The following is an 18,351-nucleotide window of genomic DNA, read 5'->3' on the forward strand; positions in this document are numbered from 1 at the left end:
GAGCCTGCAGAGGTTGGGACCCGCGGCGTGGCACAGGGGCTCTACGGCGCCCCCATGGAATACAGCCATTAATATTGATGTATAGCTCACACATACTTACACGTATTAATATGAAAACTCAGTACACATATAGATCTCATCGTGCCGAACAACTTGCGTATTGCATGTCATAGGCTCCGCCCAACAGGAAGTCAGCTATTTAGAGTTATGTAAAAAGCGCATGCTCTGGAATTTGAAATACTTGTCATAGGGTTTTTTGCCGATTGACACCAAAACTCGGTCAACATGATCTCAAGACATTGGGATGAAAAATTGCCAGGGGATTTTTGAAATCTCAAACGGTTTGCTCGTAGTGAGGCGTTGAATTTATGGCGAGAATTGAGAAACAGGAAGTGTCTAATACCATCCACATACATTTCCTAATTGTAATCAAAACTTCATCAGATTATTCATTGTATGATGTCGATCGCATATATGTGACTATTAGGGGTCAAAGTTATAGCGCCACCAACTGGCAGCAGGAAGTGTGTCATTTTCAAAATGCTTTGAATTCAGCATCTTATTTTTACTCGATTTGCTTCAAACTTCATCAGAATAATGTTAAAACACAGTCGATATAAATCTGCTGGGGGGATATTGATATCTAAAAATATTGTTGCCGTGGCAACATGTCAAACTGGAATACTTCTCAGGTGATTTTGAGGCATATAACATGCTTAGAATTTCATCAAACTAAGAACACATATCAGTATTAGTGACAGCTAGACACTGGCAAAAGTTCATAAGAGGGCGTGGAAGAGGCACTCTATAGCGCCACCTTTTGTCAAAAGTGGGGGGGTTAGTTTTAGCTACAGACACCAAACTCAGTACAAAAATTGTTCTTATCAAGACGGACAACTTTCTAATTCACAGTCATCAGCTACGACCAACAGGAAGTCGGCTATTTTGATTTGAATGTGGATTGTTTTTTACATTTAGCTGTGAATTAATGCATACTGCTCAGAGGAGAGTAACACTATACACACCAAACTTGGTGTACATGTTGAAAAAACATTGAGGAACTTAAATTGTGAATGGGTTTTGGATAGCTTGGATGGTTTTGTCGTGGTGATTTTTTTAAATGACAATAAAGATGGAATTATTAATTTTCCTGCATTTTTAAATTCCAAACACTTCAAAACCTTTTTTCATACAGAAAAAAGTTATTCTGAGTAAATATGCACAGTTTCATGACTTTACAACACTGTATGGATAACAGAAAATTAAAAAAACTGTCAGACATCTCATCTCACTCTGTCCCTCTGTTTGAGTGTGTGTGCTTAGACTTCCATTGTCTGAGAGAAATAGCGCCCCTACAGGTGCAGTTACCGGCTAAAAAAAGGGAGGAGACTGTCTTTTGGTTTCACTTTTAAATCGGTTAAAATACAAATAAATACTTGGATTTAATTCACACTGACAAGCTAAACCAACATATATGATTATTATCAGGTCAGGGCTCATTAATAATGGATGTGTGGTCAGTGATACGTGAGAAACACGAGAGATGAATCACTGCTCTGAACAGGAGCGTGTGGAATGACGAGCTCAGAAAAAAACGAGTTTATTCTTGTTTTATAGCTATTAAAAATAAAGTATTGCAGCGATATCACACAATTCACCAATTAGAGCACACCAAGAGCTAAATTAAGATGTTTTTGAACTGTTTGTGTGAAAATGAAATATTCGCGGCTGCCTATATCTGAAATCACTGCCTCTGATCAGCGCGCACAGTGTCACAAGTTCAAAACTAACGAATTTATTCTTGTTTAAGATAAATTATTGCCATAAATGCACACAATACATCCATTATAACACAACACGAGCTAAATGCAGGTCTTTTGTGACCCGTTTAAGTGTGCAAGACTATTTGAAAGCGCGACTGGCAGAATAACATATATCTCTCGAGCTGCAGGATTCTGCCTTTCGTCGTAAGAACGAACACATCAAGGACAAGATTATTTCAAAATACATAATAGCTTGGCTAATATAAACGAAAACAGCCACGTGAACATAAACTGTTGAGAAATAAATCTAAAGTGGATCTACTGGAATTTAATATTAAGTGACCGCATATACCAGCTGCTTCTGTCTTCAATTTTAATCTATATAAAAAATTAAACTCATTCATCTTGGCTGCTTTTTTAATGTGTGTACGTATCTATTTATTATTTTGCTCTAACAAGATTTAATCTATATTTAATTAAATCAATTACATTTTATTTTACATTTTATTTTTCCATTTCTGCATCTAAACGCCTAAAAACCTAAAACATGCTCTATTATACTATTGTTAGCAATTTCTTTATCGTCCAATTTATCTGGTGTACACGCTTTTATTTTCATAATAAACTTGTTTGTTAGATTATACACAGTTATAGTGGGCTATAATAAATATTGACAGGTTTTATTCAAGCTGTTTAGAATGATTGCCGTAGGCTAATTTTTTAAAATGTAAATCCAAAAAAAAAAAAAAATAATAATAATAATAATAATTTTTAAATAAATAAAGACCATTGGAAAAGAATAACTTGTACTTTTTTATACATTTTGTATAGATTCATAGTTTATGCATTATAGTTATAAAAACAAACAAATTTAGCCACTCACATAGAAATCTTAGGCCTTACCCTTTTCTGACAGTTTTAGGGATTTTTAAAAATCCTAAAAAACCTTATTTGTGCTGCAAATAATAATTTCTAATTAATTTGATACTGACCTCTGACATCCTGTGACATGATATTTATTTGAATTTACATAATCTCATGGACGTAACAGTAAAACTGTTCAGCTCACAGATCAAGACTAAGCTCTAATGCAAGCAGAACTTTCACAAATGCTTGTAGGTCAATAAAATCATTACAAAACACTTACAAATCATTTAAGGGATTTGATAACACTGTAAAATAATGTCTAATTTGTTAACATTAGCAAATGCATTGATAACACTTTATAATAACTGCACTCATTAGTAAATAGTCAGTTCATTCTTCATAAAGCCTTGTCCCAATATTAATAGTCAGTAGTAAGCAGTTTATAAATACAGCTATAAATAGCTTGTTCTTGGTTTATAAGCACATTTGTTAAAAAGGAGAGTAAAGGGTCAGTTATCTTCCTATGAAAAATAAAAAAATAAAAATAAACAAACAACAACACAGATTGATACAGAACTCAGAAATGTTATTGTGGATTTATGATAAACTCAGCCTGTAAATCAATTAATTCTCCTCCAAGAAGACACAAGTAGTTCACACCAAACTGTTTTAACATGAAGCCATATACTGAAGATGTTAAATTTCGAATGGGTTTAGGATACCTTAAATGGTGTGGCCATAGAGATTTATTAAAGTAACATAAAAAAATACAATAGTTATTTTACTATATCTTTAAAAATTTTAATTCCAACTCTTCATATTTTTTTTATATACGTAGAAGTCATCATTTGAAGGAAGTACAGTAAGTTTCATAGCTTTATCATTTTCAAGAGCCAGCATAAAATTAAAACTATCATAACATATAAATCAAGCTTGCAATTCTTAGTACCAATAATGGCCACCAGATGGAGCTATAGGATTACTTTTAAATAATGATTGTAGAAACAAGTATGATTTAAATCATTTATAGAAATCTTTCAAAGAAAAATAATATGAATTTTATGTATTTTACTGATAAAATGACCCTCACTTAATTAGAATAACAAGCTGAAGTATTGTGAACTGTATATTAAGAATAATTCTTAATAGGCTTTATGGACAGATATGTTTTGAGTGACTCTTGAAGGTTTAGCACCACATCCTCTTTTACCACTGTTTAAAGAATTAATCTTACAGAACAGGTGTGAATGAATTTTGGATAGCTTGAATGGTTTTGTCGTGGTGATTTTTTTAAATAACAGTAAAAAAGGAACCAGTAAATGTATTTTATTTTTTTAAGTGTAGCTTCTAAACACTTCAAAAAAATGTACACATAGAAGACAAGTCATTCTGAGGAAATATGCATAGTTTCATGACTATACAACACTATATGGATGATTGAAAATTAAAAAACTATCATACATCTGATGTCACTCTGTCCCTCTGTCACTGTGTGTGTGTGTGTGTGTGTGTGTGTGTGTTTGTGTGTGTGTTAAGTGAATTAGGTGTGAAACTATCAGGGAGCATTTAGTCTCCATCGCCAACATTTTACAGAACTGACACTTTCCTGGAGTCTCAGAATTACAATGTGTCAGGTTCTGAGAAATCAAAGATTCCAAAAAATTATTTAATTAGAATACCATGAAGTATTGTGAAATACTATATATTAAGACTTTATATATAGGCTTTATGAACAGATTAGAGTGACTCGTGAAGGACCAGCACCACCTCCTCTTGTTCGATGGTTTGAGGAATATATCTTCCAGAATCCGGGATTAAGATTTAGGAGCTCATTTTTATTCCACCTCCTTTCCTGAAAGTCTGTCTTGCAGAATTGACTAAAAATTAATCTTCACATTAATTCCTAATTATTTTGCAATTATTTTTGTCAGTTCTTCTTGACCTGTTTTTTTTTCTTCTTCTTCTTTTCGGACCTCATGACCCAGTCAGCATTTTTGTACAATGGTCAAGTCTTAACTTATCCATTTCTGTATTGCATTTGTGTTTGATATTTCTCATGGGTATTTCATAATTTTCGACTTTGAGTAAAACAGTTTGAGTTAAAACTCTTTTTTAGCGCATTTCATCTGTAAAAGAAAACATGCCTAATAATTCTGCACATGAATATAAGGAGTTTTTCTCTTCCAGCTTTCCTGGACTATTGCATAGCACTCATAAATGATTAAATAAAAAATAATGGTAGTTATTAAGATTGATAGGGTTTGGAATTGGTAAAATGTGCTTGGAAAAAAAATCACAATAAAACAATGTTTTAATGTTTAAGTTTGGAATATTAACTGACATGAATGAATGCTATATAAATATTGTTCATGTTAACATAATGTTTATAAATGAAATCTTATTGTAAAGTGTTACTAAAGTTATATATATATATTTATTGTTCTGTGAATGTGATTTTAAAGTCTAGATGATTCGGATTAACCCTTTAACTGCCATATCCTTTAAAACCTCACTGCCAGAGGGATATTGTGAATGCATGTGCCCGCTGGGCACAGTTTACCTGATGCAACCGGGGTGGCGATGGCATTGGTGGCTTGAGCCCGCCATCGCTGCTTGCAGCTATATTTATTATTATTTTTTTTATTTTTTATTAAACCTTCCGGGGGTTTTTGGAGGCCTTAACATGCTCAAAAACTCTTGAAAATTGGCACACACATTGGAATCTGCGGCCATCAGGACGCCACAGAGACTGGGCCCCAGGCGTGGCACAGGGACTCTACAGCGCCCCCTGGAACACAGTCAGAAATCTTGAACCATAGCTCACACACACTTTCATGTATTTATATGAAACTCAGTACACTTATAGATCTCATTGAGCCGAGCAACTTTCGCACTCTATGTCATAGGCTCCGCCCAACAGGAAGTCAGCTATTTAGGGCTGTTTATAAAAAGCATGCTCTGGAATTTGATATACTTGTCATAGGTCTTTTACTTGATTGCCACCAAACTCGGTCAACATGATCTCAAGACATTGGGGATGGAAAATTGCGAGGGGATTTTTGATATCTCGAACGGTTTGCCCGTGGCGAGGCGTTGAAATTATGGCGAGATATGAGAAACAGGAAATGTCTAATAACATCCACATACATTTCCTGAATTTGATCAAACTTCATTGGTTTGTTCGTTGTATGATACTGATCGTATATATGTGACTATTAAGAGTCAACATTATAGCGCCACCAACTGGCAGCAGGAAGTGTGCCATTTTCCAAATGCTTTGAATTCAGCATCTTATTTTTACTCTATTTACTTAAAACTTCATCAGAATAATGACAAAACACGGCCGATGTAAATCTGTTGTGGGGATATTGATATCTGATATAGTGTTGCCATGGCAACGTGTCAAACTTGAATGTTCTGTTATGGTGAGTTTGAGGCAGACAACAAGCTCAGATTTACATAAAACTCAAAACACATATCAGTATTAGTGATAGCTAGACAATGGCAAAAGCTTTTAAAAGGGCGTGAAGGAGGCACTCTATAGCGCCACCTTTTGTCAAAAGTGGGGGGGTTAGTTTTAGCTACAGACACCAAACTTGGTACATAAATTGTTCTTTTCAAGACGGACAACTTTCTAATTCACAGTCATCAGCTACGACCAACAGGAAGTCGGCTATTTTGATTTGAATATTTAAATTGAGCTCTGATTTAATGCATACTCCTCACAGGGGAAGTACACTATACACACCAAACTTTGTCTACATGAAGAAAAACCATTGAGGAACTTAAATTGCGAACGGATTTTGGTTAGCTTGAACGGTTTTGTCGTGGTGAATTTTTGAAATGACAGTAAAAAGGGAAACATTAATTGCCTTGTATGTTTAAATTGCAGCTTCCAAACACTTCAAAGCATTTTTTTATACAAAGATCAAATCATTTTGAGGAAATATGCATAGTTTCACGACTTTACAACACTGTATGGATAAAAGAAAATTAAAAAACTGTCAGACTTCTCAACTGACATGATCTCACTCTGGCCACCCTGTCTGTGTGAGGGAAGGGAGGGGGAGAGGGAGGGGGAGTGTGAGGGGGTTGGTGACTGTGACAGTGTGTGTGGACTGTAGGGAGGGGCTGTCTGGCAGAGAGAGAGACAGAGAGACCTAATCATCCCTTTAATAATCAGGAAAAAAAAAATCTGTATTTTAAATTGTTATTGTTTTTGTTGTTGCTAATGGTGGTGTTTTTTCCTTTCATTACAGGTTAAGAAATCTCTTAGGCCTTATCCTTTTCTGACAGTTTTAGGGATTTAAAAACATCCTAAGAACCCTAATTTGTGCTGCAAATAATAATTTCAAACTCATTTGATACTGACCTATGACAACCTGTGACGTGACATGACATTTATTAATCTCATGGATGTAACAGTAAAACTCTTCAACTGACAGATAAAGCTGTAATGCAAGCAAAACTATTTCACAAATGCTTATAGGTCATTAAAATCATTACAAAACACTAATACATTATTTAAGGATTTGGTAACACTGTAAAATAATGTCTAATTTGTTAACATTATGCAGTATAACATAGTATGCAGTCTTCGTAGGGCACCAACTCCCAGAGGGGGCACCATCCCAGTTGCTCAAAAAAAAAAAAAAAAAAGCGTCATTCTCCCATCCGCGCTCGCGACCGCTCACACCTCATGTTTGCGGCTGAATGTTCGTAATTGATGGATGGACATCTATGCCTGGGTATAGGACATCAGCAATCCGGCACAGAGAAAAGAAAACTAAAGAAAATAAAACAGGCATAAAGTTGTCTTGACATTGGACTTTCTAGAGTCTCAAATTTAGGGAAGGTCTCTAAAGTTACATGTGATATTGTTATACACTTTTCTAACGTCAGTAGCATTTGAAGAGAATGACTTACAGTCATAAAAACAACTGTAATTGTTCATCTAGGTGACAGCTATAATGCACAATTAAATTGAATGTTTGATATTTATTACAACAAACTGTAAGTCATATGTAAATTATGCAACTTTTTCACATGGGCTCAAATGCAAATTTGAAGCTCAATAGCATTTGAGAAGAAAGACTTGCAGTCACAAAGCAATTGTAATGTGTTCATATAGGTGTCAGCTACAATGCACACCTTATACATTTTTTATAAATATTAAAATAAAGTGTTACTAAAGTTATATATATTGTTCTGTGTATGTGATTTCAAAGTCTAGATTGGTCGGATTAACCCTTTAACTGCCGCATCCCTTAAAACTGATTGTCAGAGGGTTACTGTAAATGCTTATGCCCGCTGGGCACAGTTATCCTGATGCCACCGGGGTGGCGTTGCACTGATGGCTTGAGCCCGACATCGCTGCTTGCAGCTATATTTTTTATTTTTTATTTAATGAATTTGGGTCAAAAACATTTAATTACACTGGAATCATTGCCCTCACATCTTCCAGAGCAGGTTTGAAAGTAATCAGTGAAAAATGTAATTAAACGGGAAGTATGCAAGGTATGATCTGCTCACCAAGCCTTTGCATATTTTAAAGATAATGGGTTGTGGCTTATCCTTATATGAGTTATCTTTGAATGCTTGTTTAGATTTTTTATTATTTCCACACATTCTTACGTCTGTGCCTGAATTATGCTGGAATCTCTTTAATCAGCCGTCCGTTATTTAGAGAAGAGTTGCTAAGGCCTTGACAAAAGATGCAGTGAAAAGAAGTCAAGAGCCCTCTCTTCACTTGATTATATGCTTCCCTTTTCTGCAGCTGTGCTGATAGGAGAGGCCATTCTTCAGAATCCTTGGCTGCTATATCTGTGTCTCTGTATCCGAGACAGATAGTGTCATGAATGTTCACAGAGGTTGTCTCCATCCTGGAACTGCTTCCAGTTCTTGTAACCTGAACCCTGAACCTTTTATCTAAAATGTTATTTTTGAACATGGCATGTTTCATAGCTCTGCTTATGATGAGATCAGTCCAACAATTCTGTTCTTGTTGACATATTGAGTTATTGAGTCCTTTTGTTGTCTGCTATCTAGCTTTTAAACAAAAGATGGTTTAACAATTGTTTCATGCTTCCTTTTATGGTATTATCATTATCTTCCATATTCTGTTACACGTTTGGCATCTTATGAAGGTGGGTTCTCGAATGTTAGACTTTTAGTGAGTCCAGGTGGAGGAAACCCCATACTGAGGATGTGCTCAGCTGTAGATCCTCTTCATCCCAGACAGCCCTGACCTCCGCTGCCAGAACAGGAAAGCAGTCAGCACTATTTTATCTTCAGGCATCCTCTGTTCCCATAGGTGAACTCAGTCAGATGCCCATGTGTCTCATTAGAGGACTGCAGAACAGACTCCTTTCCAAGCCTGGGAGAAGGAAGTAAATTGGTTGTGGCGTTTTAAACGACCTCACTACTTTTTAGGAGCTTGATGAATTTTCTCCACAAGTCCTCTGAGGATGCTAAATTACGTATAAAACAATCATGATTCTGACTGCTTTGGTGGAGCAGTAATAATTCAACAAGCAGCACTTCAAAAGCTCAGCTGGTATTTTATTTTAATAAAATCTTGGATCGATTTCCTGCAGTCTCTTCACACTGAGAGACATGCAACAGTGCTAATGAAGCTCCCAGTACAATGTGAAATAAAAGAGCAACTTTATTTCCTTCGATCGTTGAATTAAGTGTAGAACAAACATTGCTGAATGAGTTACATGCCAAAATGTCACACTTAGTTTCAGAAAACATCTGTACAAACATTTTAAAGCAGTGACTTGCTGCTGAAAAGAAAAGACATCTGTGGCCCCCGTTTTTGGGTCGGGTTGGCCAAGTTTATCTTATCTAGTGCTTCTTGTTTAAACCAGACACACAGATGCCTGGCGTTTCAAGCAGCAGCTATCTGATACTGCAAGAGCAACAGTTTAACAGTGACATGAAGTTATTTATCCTCCTCATTAGCAACATTCTGCAGATTCGGGAACTGAGACACCACCCAAATGATCACTTGGAAGATCTCCCAGGGTGGGTGTGTTCGTTCACACCTGGTTTACAGGACATATATTCAAATTAATCACAACCACTGATCTATAATAGACAAAATATATAGATCAGTGGAAGAGGATGCAGAGAGTTATGCTGTAATACAAATGAATACATACTCCAGTGTGATGCACAAAAAGCTTGATGAGTACGGTGAATGTGGTTTTGAAACTGCTGTACAATGCGGAGGAAGTAGTTTACTTTATGAGCTTATTGAATCAGATGTCCTGTATAATGAGGAGGCTGCAGGACATTAAGTAGTACATTAAATCTGCTGATCTGTTTCCATTCAGATTGTTCTTTCTCTGGTCATGACCTGAGCCTGGTGTGTCCTGACACTCTCTCTTAATACTCAAACCTAATTACCTACAGTCCGTATGCATCAGTGTTTGATTAAAGTGAGATGATGTTACAGATATCAGTGCACTTTAAGCATGTCAGAGGCGTTCTCAAGCATAGGATAATGTTCATGCAAGTATTTCTGGCATTTACCGGAGTTGACATTTAACTGTTTGTGCATTGGAAATGAAATGTAAAAGTAGGGCAGAGACAGTTTTGGTCACATTTAAGCTAAAACATCAAAATCAGTAAGGTGGCAGACTGAATCATATACGAAAGGTGATATATCTCTTTTTTTTTTTTTTTTAACCATCCTCAAATAAGTGGTCACATGATGCTCCTATCTTCCTCTTGCAGAGGTTTAGTATCACTGTGAAAGAGTTTTGCTCGCTTTAGAAGTTTCCTAAAAAGCCTTCACTTTCAAAGTTGCAAAATCATTCCATTTTGTGGAAGACCAACCTGTTTATGAAGTGAGATTTGCAGAAACCTACTTTGAATATAGACGAGATGTGACATAACGAGTTTTGCAGATGTTTTCTGGCTTGCATTCTAGGGCAGCACAGCATTTTCAGTTGGCACTGAAACTGAGCCATCTCTCTCTCTGCTGTGTTTTCTTTCATGGAAACTTTCCGTCTGTTGAAAACTTAAGACAGAATAGTCATAATATGCACTGTTGAGTATATACAAATATGACAGCAGATTGTAATAGTTGGGTAGGAATAAACCATAAAATAGATTTTTTTGTTTCTTTTGCAAGATTGCTTAAATGTACATGTGTTGTTTGTATTTGATAAATCACTTTTTGGTGCAATGTTTGTCTTTTGCTGTTTTAGGTTCTTTTAAATGTCAAAGTGGATTGATTTGAATTGAAGGTTCAGGAGAACTGAACTGAAAATGCTGACCTATTTTTTTTTTCTGTCTCCTTTTTTGCAGATCGTGAGGACCAATCAATTCTTTGCACGTGAGTAACCATTAGGTCATCTCTATTCAGCAGTTACAGGTTACGTCAATCTGTCTGGCTGATGGAAGTGATGTCACGTCCCCAATGCTGCACAGGAATGGGCTTTTTTGGAATCATCCATGTACAGCTATGCCTGAAAACATGAGTCATGTATCATTGCTGTATTAAATATCAGTAGCTGCAGCTGTTCAGCATGAAAAGCATCTCACAGTGTGAGTCAGTCCCACGGCAAATATTTTCTCGTCAGCCTATAAGTATTCATCCATAGAAATGCAAGCTTTTGATGCATTAAGTTTGAAATATTGTCTTTGCACATTGTAAATAAGAAAACAGTCTCTCTCATGTCTTAGTGGCACTGTAAGAGGTTATAAGGTTTTTTTTTTTTTTACTCCATCTCTCAATGTCGACCCCTTCTGACCCCCCGATACCACTGCAGCACATGCCATTCTGCACACCCACTGTGAAAACATATGTCCATGTAGCTAGAATGCAGGGTTTAAGGAATCTTGCACTTAAAGGGTTTCTCCACTGCAAAATGAGATTTTTTTCATTATTCACTTACCCCCATGTCGTTCCAAACCCGTAAAAGCTTTGTTCTTCTTCAGAACACAATTTAAGATATTTTGGATGAAAACAGGGAGGCTTGAGACTGTCTCACAGACTGCAAAATAAACAACAGTGTGAAGGTCCAGGAAAGTATGAAAAGCATCATCAGAATATTCCATCTGCCATCAGTGATTCAACTGTAACATTATGAAGAGACGAGAATACTTTTTGTACATGAAGAAAACAAAAATAGCAACTTTTTTCAACAAATCCTCTCCTCTGTGTCTCCAAATCGGCGTAGCGCCATTTTCACAAATCTGACTGGTGTATACATATGCATATACATACATGGATATAATACATATAGTATATTGGTGGAAAATCTTTGGCCGTCTTTTTAAATATTTTTTTTTTTTCATTTATGGGCAGATTTGGGAGAAGAATTTTTGAATCAGACTTTCAAAAATGTCATTAAAACACATTATGCATGTCAACATTCATGTAATATTATAAAAGACTTTTAATGTTTACGTAATAAAGTTCATTGTGTAATGCACGAGCACTATAGACCAAATCGTCCTCAGTCAGAGTCCTAGCTGCTGAAAGGAGCTGCAGCTGTAAAAACAAACAGAGCAAGCAGACCTGTGATACAGGATACAGCCGGATGCTTCATTTAGCTTGTGGAATGCAAATGTGCTTCAATATCTACCCAATCTATTGTGGTATTTTATTATTCTAATGATATTTTTATGTTTGCTTTTAATTGGAATTTCCTCTTGCAGAGGGGAATCAGGTGCAGGAAAGACAGAAAATACCAAAAAAGTCATCCAGTACCTGGCTCACGTTGCATCGTCTCACAAAGGAAGGAAGGACCACAACATTCCAGTGAGTTCCATTTCTCTCTGTGATTCGCTGAATCGTTCATGTTGACATTCTTGTTGAATTTACCAATGATATAGGTGTGGAGAGAGAGATATGTCTGCATATTTTGGGGGGTAGTACTGAGCAGGATAGGATAATGAGGTTAAAAACGAGTACATTTAGAATCAACTACATATTTTCAATCATACTTGCTAATCAGTTTTAAGAAAACGATTTATAAATAGAGTTCATCTTCATCTTTAGGTAGTGTTTACATAAGATAATGTAATGGGAAAAAAATTGAGACGTCTCTAGAATAAAAGATTGGGATGCAATGGGAAAAGACAACTATTTCTCTTCTGCGGGTGCTTTTAAGCATCTTGACTTTTTTTGAGAGGAATTTACTAATGGGTTGTTAGACAAATATTCAGTTTTTATAACGTATCTGTACTGCATTTACAGTTGAAGCTTTCATAGTGCACTCTTTCATTTGTAAAGTCTCATATTTAATCTTATCTAGTTACAATGACATCAGGGTGCTTTTGCTAGAAGAGGAATTTTAACCAAATTAACATTCATCAGTGGACAACATGCACTTGTATGTCATTGATAGTGTTTTGTGTAAATTCTAATTAACTGATATTGTTTTCCAGATGATCATTATGGCTCTTAGCTGTGTGTATAAGTATCATGGACCCATATTGAGAAAACATCTTAGTGGTTGCAGTACTGGCCTGTAGTTTGTCATCCTTGTGCAGTTTACCTGTTCTCTTAATATGTGATAACATGTATTACCTAAATAAATGCAAGCATGCTAAAGAGTTTTACATGCTGCGGTTACTAGTCTTAATGTATTTGCATGGCCAAATTTATGCAATATACTAAAGGCTTAGATCTGTCCCGTGTTATAAGACACTTGGAGAATGTGGCCCTGATGCCTTCTAACATATTACATTTGTTTATTACATACAAACAGCCAGAATCTCCTAAAGCAGTCAAACTCCAGGCAAGTTCCCTTTAAGCTTTTATACCTGCTCTGCTTGTGCATGCAAAACTAACCTGCTGTAAAAACACCAATGGAATGAAGTCAGTCCAAAGGGAAATTTCCAGCACTCTGGGATCATTTTTGATATAAGCAAACACATTGCTTTAAGGGGTTTAGATGGTTTACATTTGGTTTTACATTATTTGAACATATTTTGTCACATTTGTGAAATGGTTTTGAATGTGTACACATCTTTTGTGTTGGATAAAACATATTAGAGAAAACTCAGTTAACTTGTCAGGGTAGCTGGGGTGTTGTGAGATATTTGCATGATGTGAAAATCTGACATTTTGAAGTCATTTTCATATTTAACATAGTAAGTAAAGAGCTGATCATGTACAACCTCTGATGTCTAAGGTATGTTAAAGAAAAAGAAAGAAAGAAAAAAAACTAAGGAAATTGTGTTTTTAGTGTTTTTAGTGTTTTTGTCAACCAACCCTTTCTTGTGTGTTTTGTCTGTCGTGTGTTTGTGTATTTCCCTCTATGACATTAACAACACCTCTGTTTCCATGATAATAATCTGATTACAGAACGGAATCCTGTTTTATGTGAGTAGCTTGTTGTCCCTTGTTTTTTCCACATTTTCTTTATCTCACGCTACTTCTTTTGTTCATTTTTCACTCATCTTTTGTTTATTCGTTTTTACTACGACTTCTCATTTTGCCTTATAACATCTACCTTCTTAATTTTTCTTTTCTGTTCTCTGTGGATCCAATTTACTATACTTTTTGGGGTGATGTCAAATAATTTACATGTCTGTAAATCATTACACTCTAAAAATACTGTATGAGGCCCTCCTTATAAATATTTTGGTTTGCAGTAACAGTAAAGGTAGGTTTATATATATATTTTTTTTTTCAAGTTTCCTTCGGCGCATCATTGCAAACCTCATTTTGATTCAGGCTATATAGACCACAAACTAATTGAAATCTTTGTCAAAAACATGTTTATTGCATGAATTTCAGGTGAGAAGGTTTTACTTGCATCCACCGCTAGGTGTCAATACAACCTACAAATGAGAGACCTTTTACTTTGCTTTCTTGGGTTGTCACTTTGAAAAAAATTCTGTTTGATTTGAGTGACAAGTGTTCATTGAATCGATTGTAAAATCGATTTTGCATGTCTAGATGCATTTTATACAGCAAATAACACCAAATATAGGTTAATCCACGGACAACAGACAGGAGGAATATAAAGATGCAATATATTGGTAAAGACCAATATTTCTGATGATTTATTGGCGTGAAGTTACGTCCACAATGACAAACAGGAGTGCAACATTCTCGAAAACCAATAAGCAGAGTGTACTGCCATTATGCAAAACATTTACTTCAGGCTTCAACATGGCTGTGTTTACGATTAGAAATGTCAACAACAACAAAAAAATCGCATACGTAGGCTTTTCTAGCCCGAATCTATATCTGTATGCATGAGACTGTCTGAATACCGGCAGAATTCACATTTCACATTTTCTGTGGTTGTTTTTTTTTTTTTTTTCAAAAAAAATAAATAAAGACTGGACGCGCTCTGAGAGAAGGCCATTAAAATCAATTTCCTATTTTCATTTTCAAAACTTGTTGGTTGGTCCAATCGATTCATGCAATAGATTTTTGAAGTTTTAGACCAGACTGGAGAAGGGATGGGAAAATCTGGGCACAGTTTTTCCAGAACTTTGTGCCAAGTTAAAGCGGTGTCGAGCTGTTTTAATGAAATTTTTAGATGTATTGTGGTGCCCGAACCTGTATGACTTTGAACAGTGACCGCAAACATTTTGTTTATTGCAGCCGCAGCCATCATTACCAAGCGCGAACCGGTGACCTGACAGTGAATGAGAGCGTGAGACGAAGCGAACGCACAGGCCATAGTGTGACATCCGTGTAAACATAGATGACGTCACAGGGTTTTCTTTAAAGAAAGAACGTTTGTATGTAGTCTTCGTTTGTATGTAGGCCTAGGCAATTTATATATTTAGAATACTTACTAAAATATATTAAATATTACTTCATTGCTTTTGTATTAGTTGTTTGAAGAGTAAAAAAAATAAAAAATTGGTCTGTCTTAATGCAAATGTAAAACCGGCAAGTCGGTCAAACTAAAAGCGAAAAAAAAAAAAAAGAAATTGAGTGGGTCCTAAATTGACAGGGTCGGTCGGGTTACGGCAAACAAGAATATTTTTAAGGATGGCCTGATGGTGCAGTTCTGAATTCCTGTTTGTCAGATCACATGTTGCTCTACTCCATCTATGCAGTTGGAAAGTTCTGGAATGTTCATTTACAAAGTGCTCTGCTGCAAAGAGCAGCTTGAATGCCTGTAGTTCTTGGCATACTTTCTATAAAGATGAAAGTTCCTTTTTGACTTAATCTTATCAGACCTTCATTTGCTAAAAATAACCATTGCTTATGCATTTTTGTCATACCACTTCAATGGTTAATTTATCTCCTGTTTAGATGAGAGTGAAACCTGTTATTTTTCTCATGAAGCTTCACCACTAATCCTTTTAGAAGTTCATTTCATTGATCTGACTTCAGTTACTGATTTTTGTCTCTTCTCAGATACACCCAGATATGTTTAAACAATTCCGCATCTATTCAACAGTTAAACATCTTGCAGTTTATTTATTTATAGTCTTTTTATCATATTAAATTTCCATAAGCATGAAAATGTTAAAACTTAAAAATCCCCTGGACTGTATCCACTATTTTGCTGTGGTTTGGATCACGTAATGGGAACAGGGTGTAAATTCATGGTGGGCGTTCTCTTACGCCGTATGGGTTCCTGTTTCATGACAGCAGCAAGAACAATGGGACACCTGTCTAAACTTCCTGTCAGGTGGACGTGGGCAACACTGTGGGTGATTAGAGGATGTAAGGAGGTGGATGTCCCATATTTGTTGCTGGAGGAGCTGTGATGCAGACTAACTCTGTGATGTGGCACAGTGGGGCTTCGGGCGCCTGTCGTTGCTAATTTGAGGAGTTTCCTCTCCAACCCCCAATGACTGTACCATTCAGGCAACCAGTGAGAATTTGCACAAAAGCCTCTCATAGCTACCCAGGCTTTAATTAGGTTTATAGGGTAGTTTATTTTTACTCCATCCAGATGATCTGCTTCTGGTTTGAGGGTCAAATGAAGAGAAATGACTTTGCTATGGAAGCAGACTGATTGTTAGCCATACAATCTCAACAAAATTCTGTGAAGAATACAGGAAATTAAATGGTATTTGTGATGAAGATGATATGGAACTTTTGAGTTTGGAGTCAGTCATCCCACTCCGAAACTTGTGTATTAAAAAGTGGATGTTAATAAAGACTAGGGCTGGGTAAAAAAAAAATAGATTTTTCGATTCATCTTTTTTTTTTTTTTTAATGTTTTCGATTCAAAAACGATTCTCAAAGGCCATGAATTTTTATTTCCGCAATATTTTTATTCCCCCATATTTATTTCCGCAAACATTGATTGTAAGATTAACGTTAATGTAATTATTAGTCTTCTCCACTAGATGTCACCCTCTTATTTGCCTTGCGCGATGTTACCAAAGAGCGAGAGGCGAACCTGTCATTCATTCATTCAGTGCTTAAAGGAGTGTTTTTTCAGGTGCTTTGTTGACATTGATGCCACCTTCACATAAAAAAAAATCAGAGGTATGGAAGCATTTTAGATTTTCCAAGCAAGACGACGATGATAGTGTTGTCAAAGTCACCTTTATTTATATAGCGCTTTAAACAAAATACATTGCGTCAAAGCAACTGAACAACATTCATTAGGAAAACAGTGTGTCAATAATGCAAAACATTGTTCTTGTTGTGGACAAGAACAAAGCTATTTGTGTGATTTGTAATGCAGAGGTGAAATGCTGTAGTAATAATACAAATCTGCAGAACCATGTGATGAGACATCACCCAGACGAGACACCCCCACAGCCAAGAACACAACCGGAGATTTCTATGGATTTCTACACTTCACCTGTAGGAGAAAATAGCTATCATCCGGGCTGACAGTGTTGCAGTCTGTCCCCTCAGTTTATAAACCCTACTCACAAATTCTTAAACTGTTCCCTTGGTTTAACAAATCGTGCCCACGGATTAATAAACCATACCCACGAATTTCCAATCTGTGCGCTCAGATTTTGTAAAGCGTACCCTCATGACCCATGAATTCATTATCGATGCACACGCTTTCGCAATCCATTCCCTTGGATTTGTAAACCGTACTCACGGATTCATGCAGCAAGCTCCTACGTGTTAACATACTATTTTATTATATATTATTATGTGGAATATGCCTACAGCAAAGTGTCTTAGATGATTCTCTATCAAGTGCAATACGAGGGGACGGATTGCGAAAGTGTGAAATTCAAAAACAGAAGGTACGGTTTACAAAATCTGAGCGCACAGATTGGAAATTAATTGGTATGGTTTGTTAAACTGAGGGAACAGTTCGTGAGCATGGTTTATAAATTCAGGTGATGGATTGCAGAACCGTCACCACGGCTTGAATTTATTTGATTTTTTATTAATTTTTCCTACAGGTGACTTGCTGGGCTCCGTAGAAATGCAAATGCATTCACAAGCAAAATTCCTCACAATTCACCTCGTGCACAAAAGATTACTGAGTCGATTGCATTTGCATAGAGAATCGAATCGAGAATCAAAATTGAATCGAAATCGAATCGATTTGAGAGCTTGTGAATCGAAATCGAATCGATCTGAAACATCTGAATCAATACCCAGCCCTAATAAAGACCTTACTAATGATACAAACTAACCCAAGGTGATCAGCAGTATACTGTTTTAAGGTAATATATGCTCAAATGGTTGTAAACTTGGAAATGTTTCTCTTTGCTTTCACTCTGTTTATTTGGTGAATAAATAGAACATTTTCACTGGGTTTCTTTTCAAGGTTTCACAAACATTTTTTTTCTTTTT

The 18,351-nt window shown here is 36.1% G+C and overlaps 1 protein-coding gene across 3 annotated transcripts in view; it reads left to right on the top strand.

Annotated features, from left to right (window-relative positions):
• myh10 (myosin, heavy chain 10, non-muscle) overlaps positions 1-18,351 on the top strand; it is a 77,677-nt gene that overhangs the window by 34,500 nt on the left and 24,826 nt on the right. The window contains exons 4-7 of one of the 3 annotated variants that reach the window (XM_026257278.1): positions 10,950-10,977; positions 12,306-12,408; positions 13,361-13,390; positions 13,960-13,977. In XM_026257278.1, the coding sequence (XP_026113063.1) occupies positions 10,950-10,977; positions 12,306-12,408; positions 13,361-13,390; positions 13,960-13,977 (179 nt within the window). The remainder of the gene's footprint in view (positions 1-10,949; positions 10,978-12,305; positions 12,409-13,360; positions 13,391-13,959; positions 13,978-18,351) is intronic. The other 2 variants (XM_026257279.1, XM_026257282.1) reach the window with 2 other exon arrangements.

The sequence above is a fragment of the Carassius auratus genome, chromosome 6 (genome assembly GCF_003368295.1).
Source record: "Carassius auratus strain Wakin chromosome 6, ASM336829v1, whole genome shotgun sequence".
In the NCBI taxonomy this organism is placed as follows: domain Eukaryota; kingdom Metazoa; phylum Chordata; class Actinopteri; order Cypriniformes; family Cyprinidae; genus Carassius; species Carassius auratus.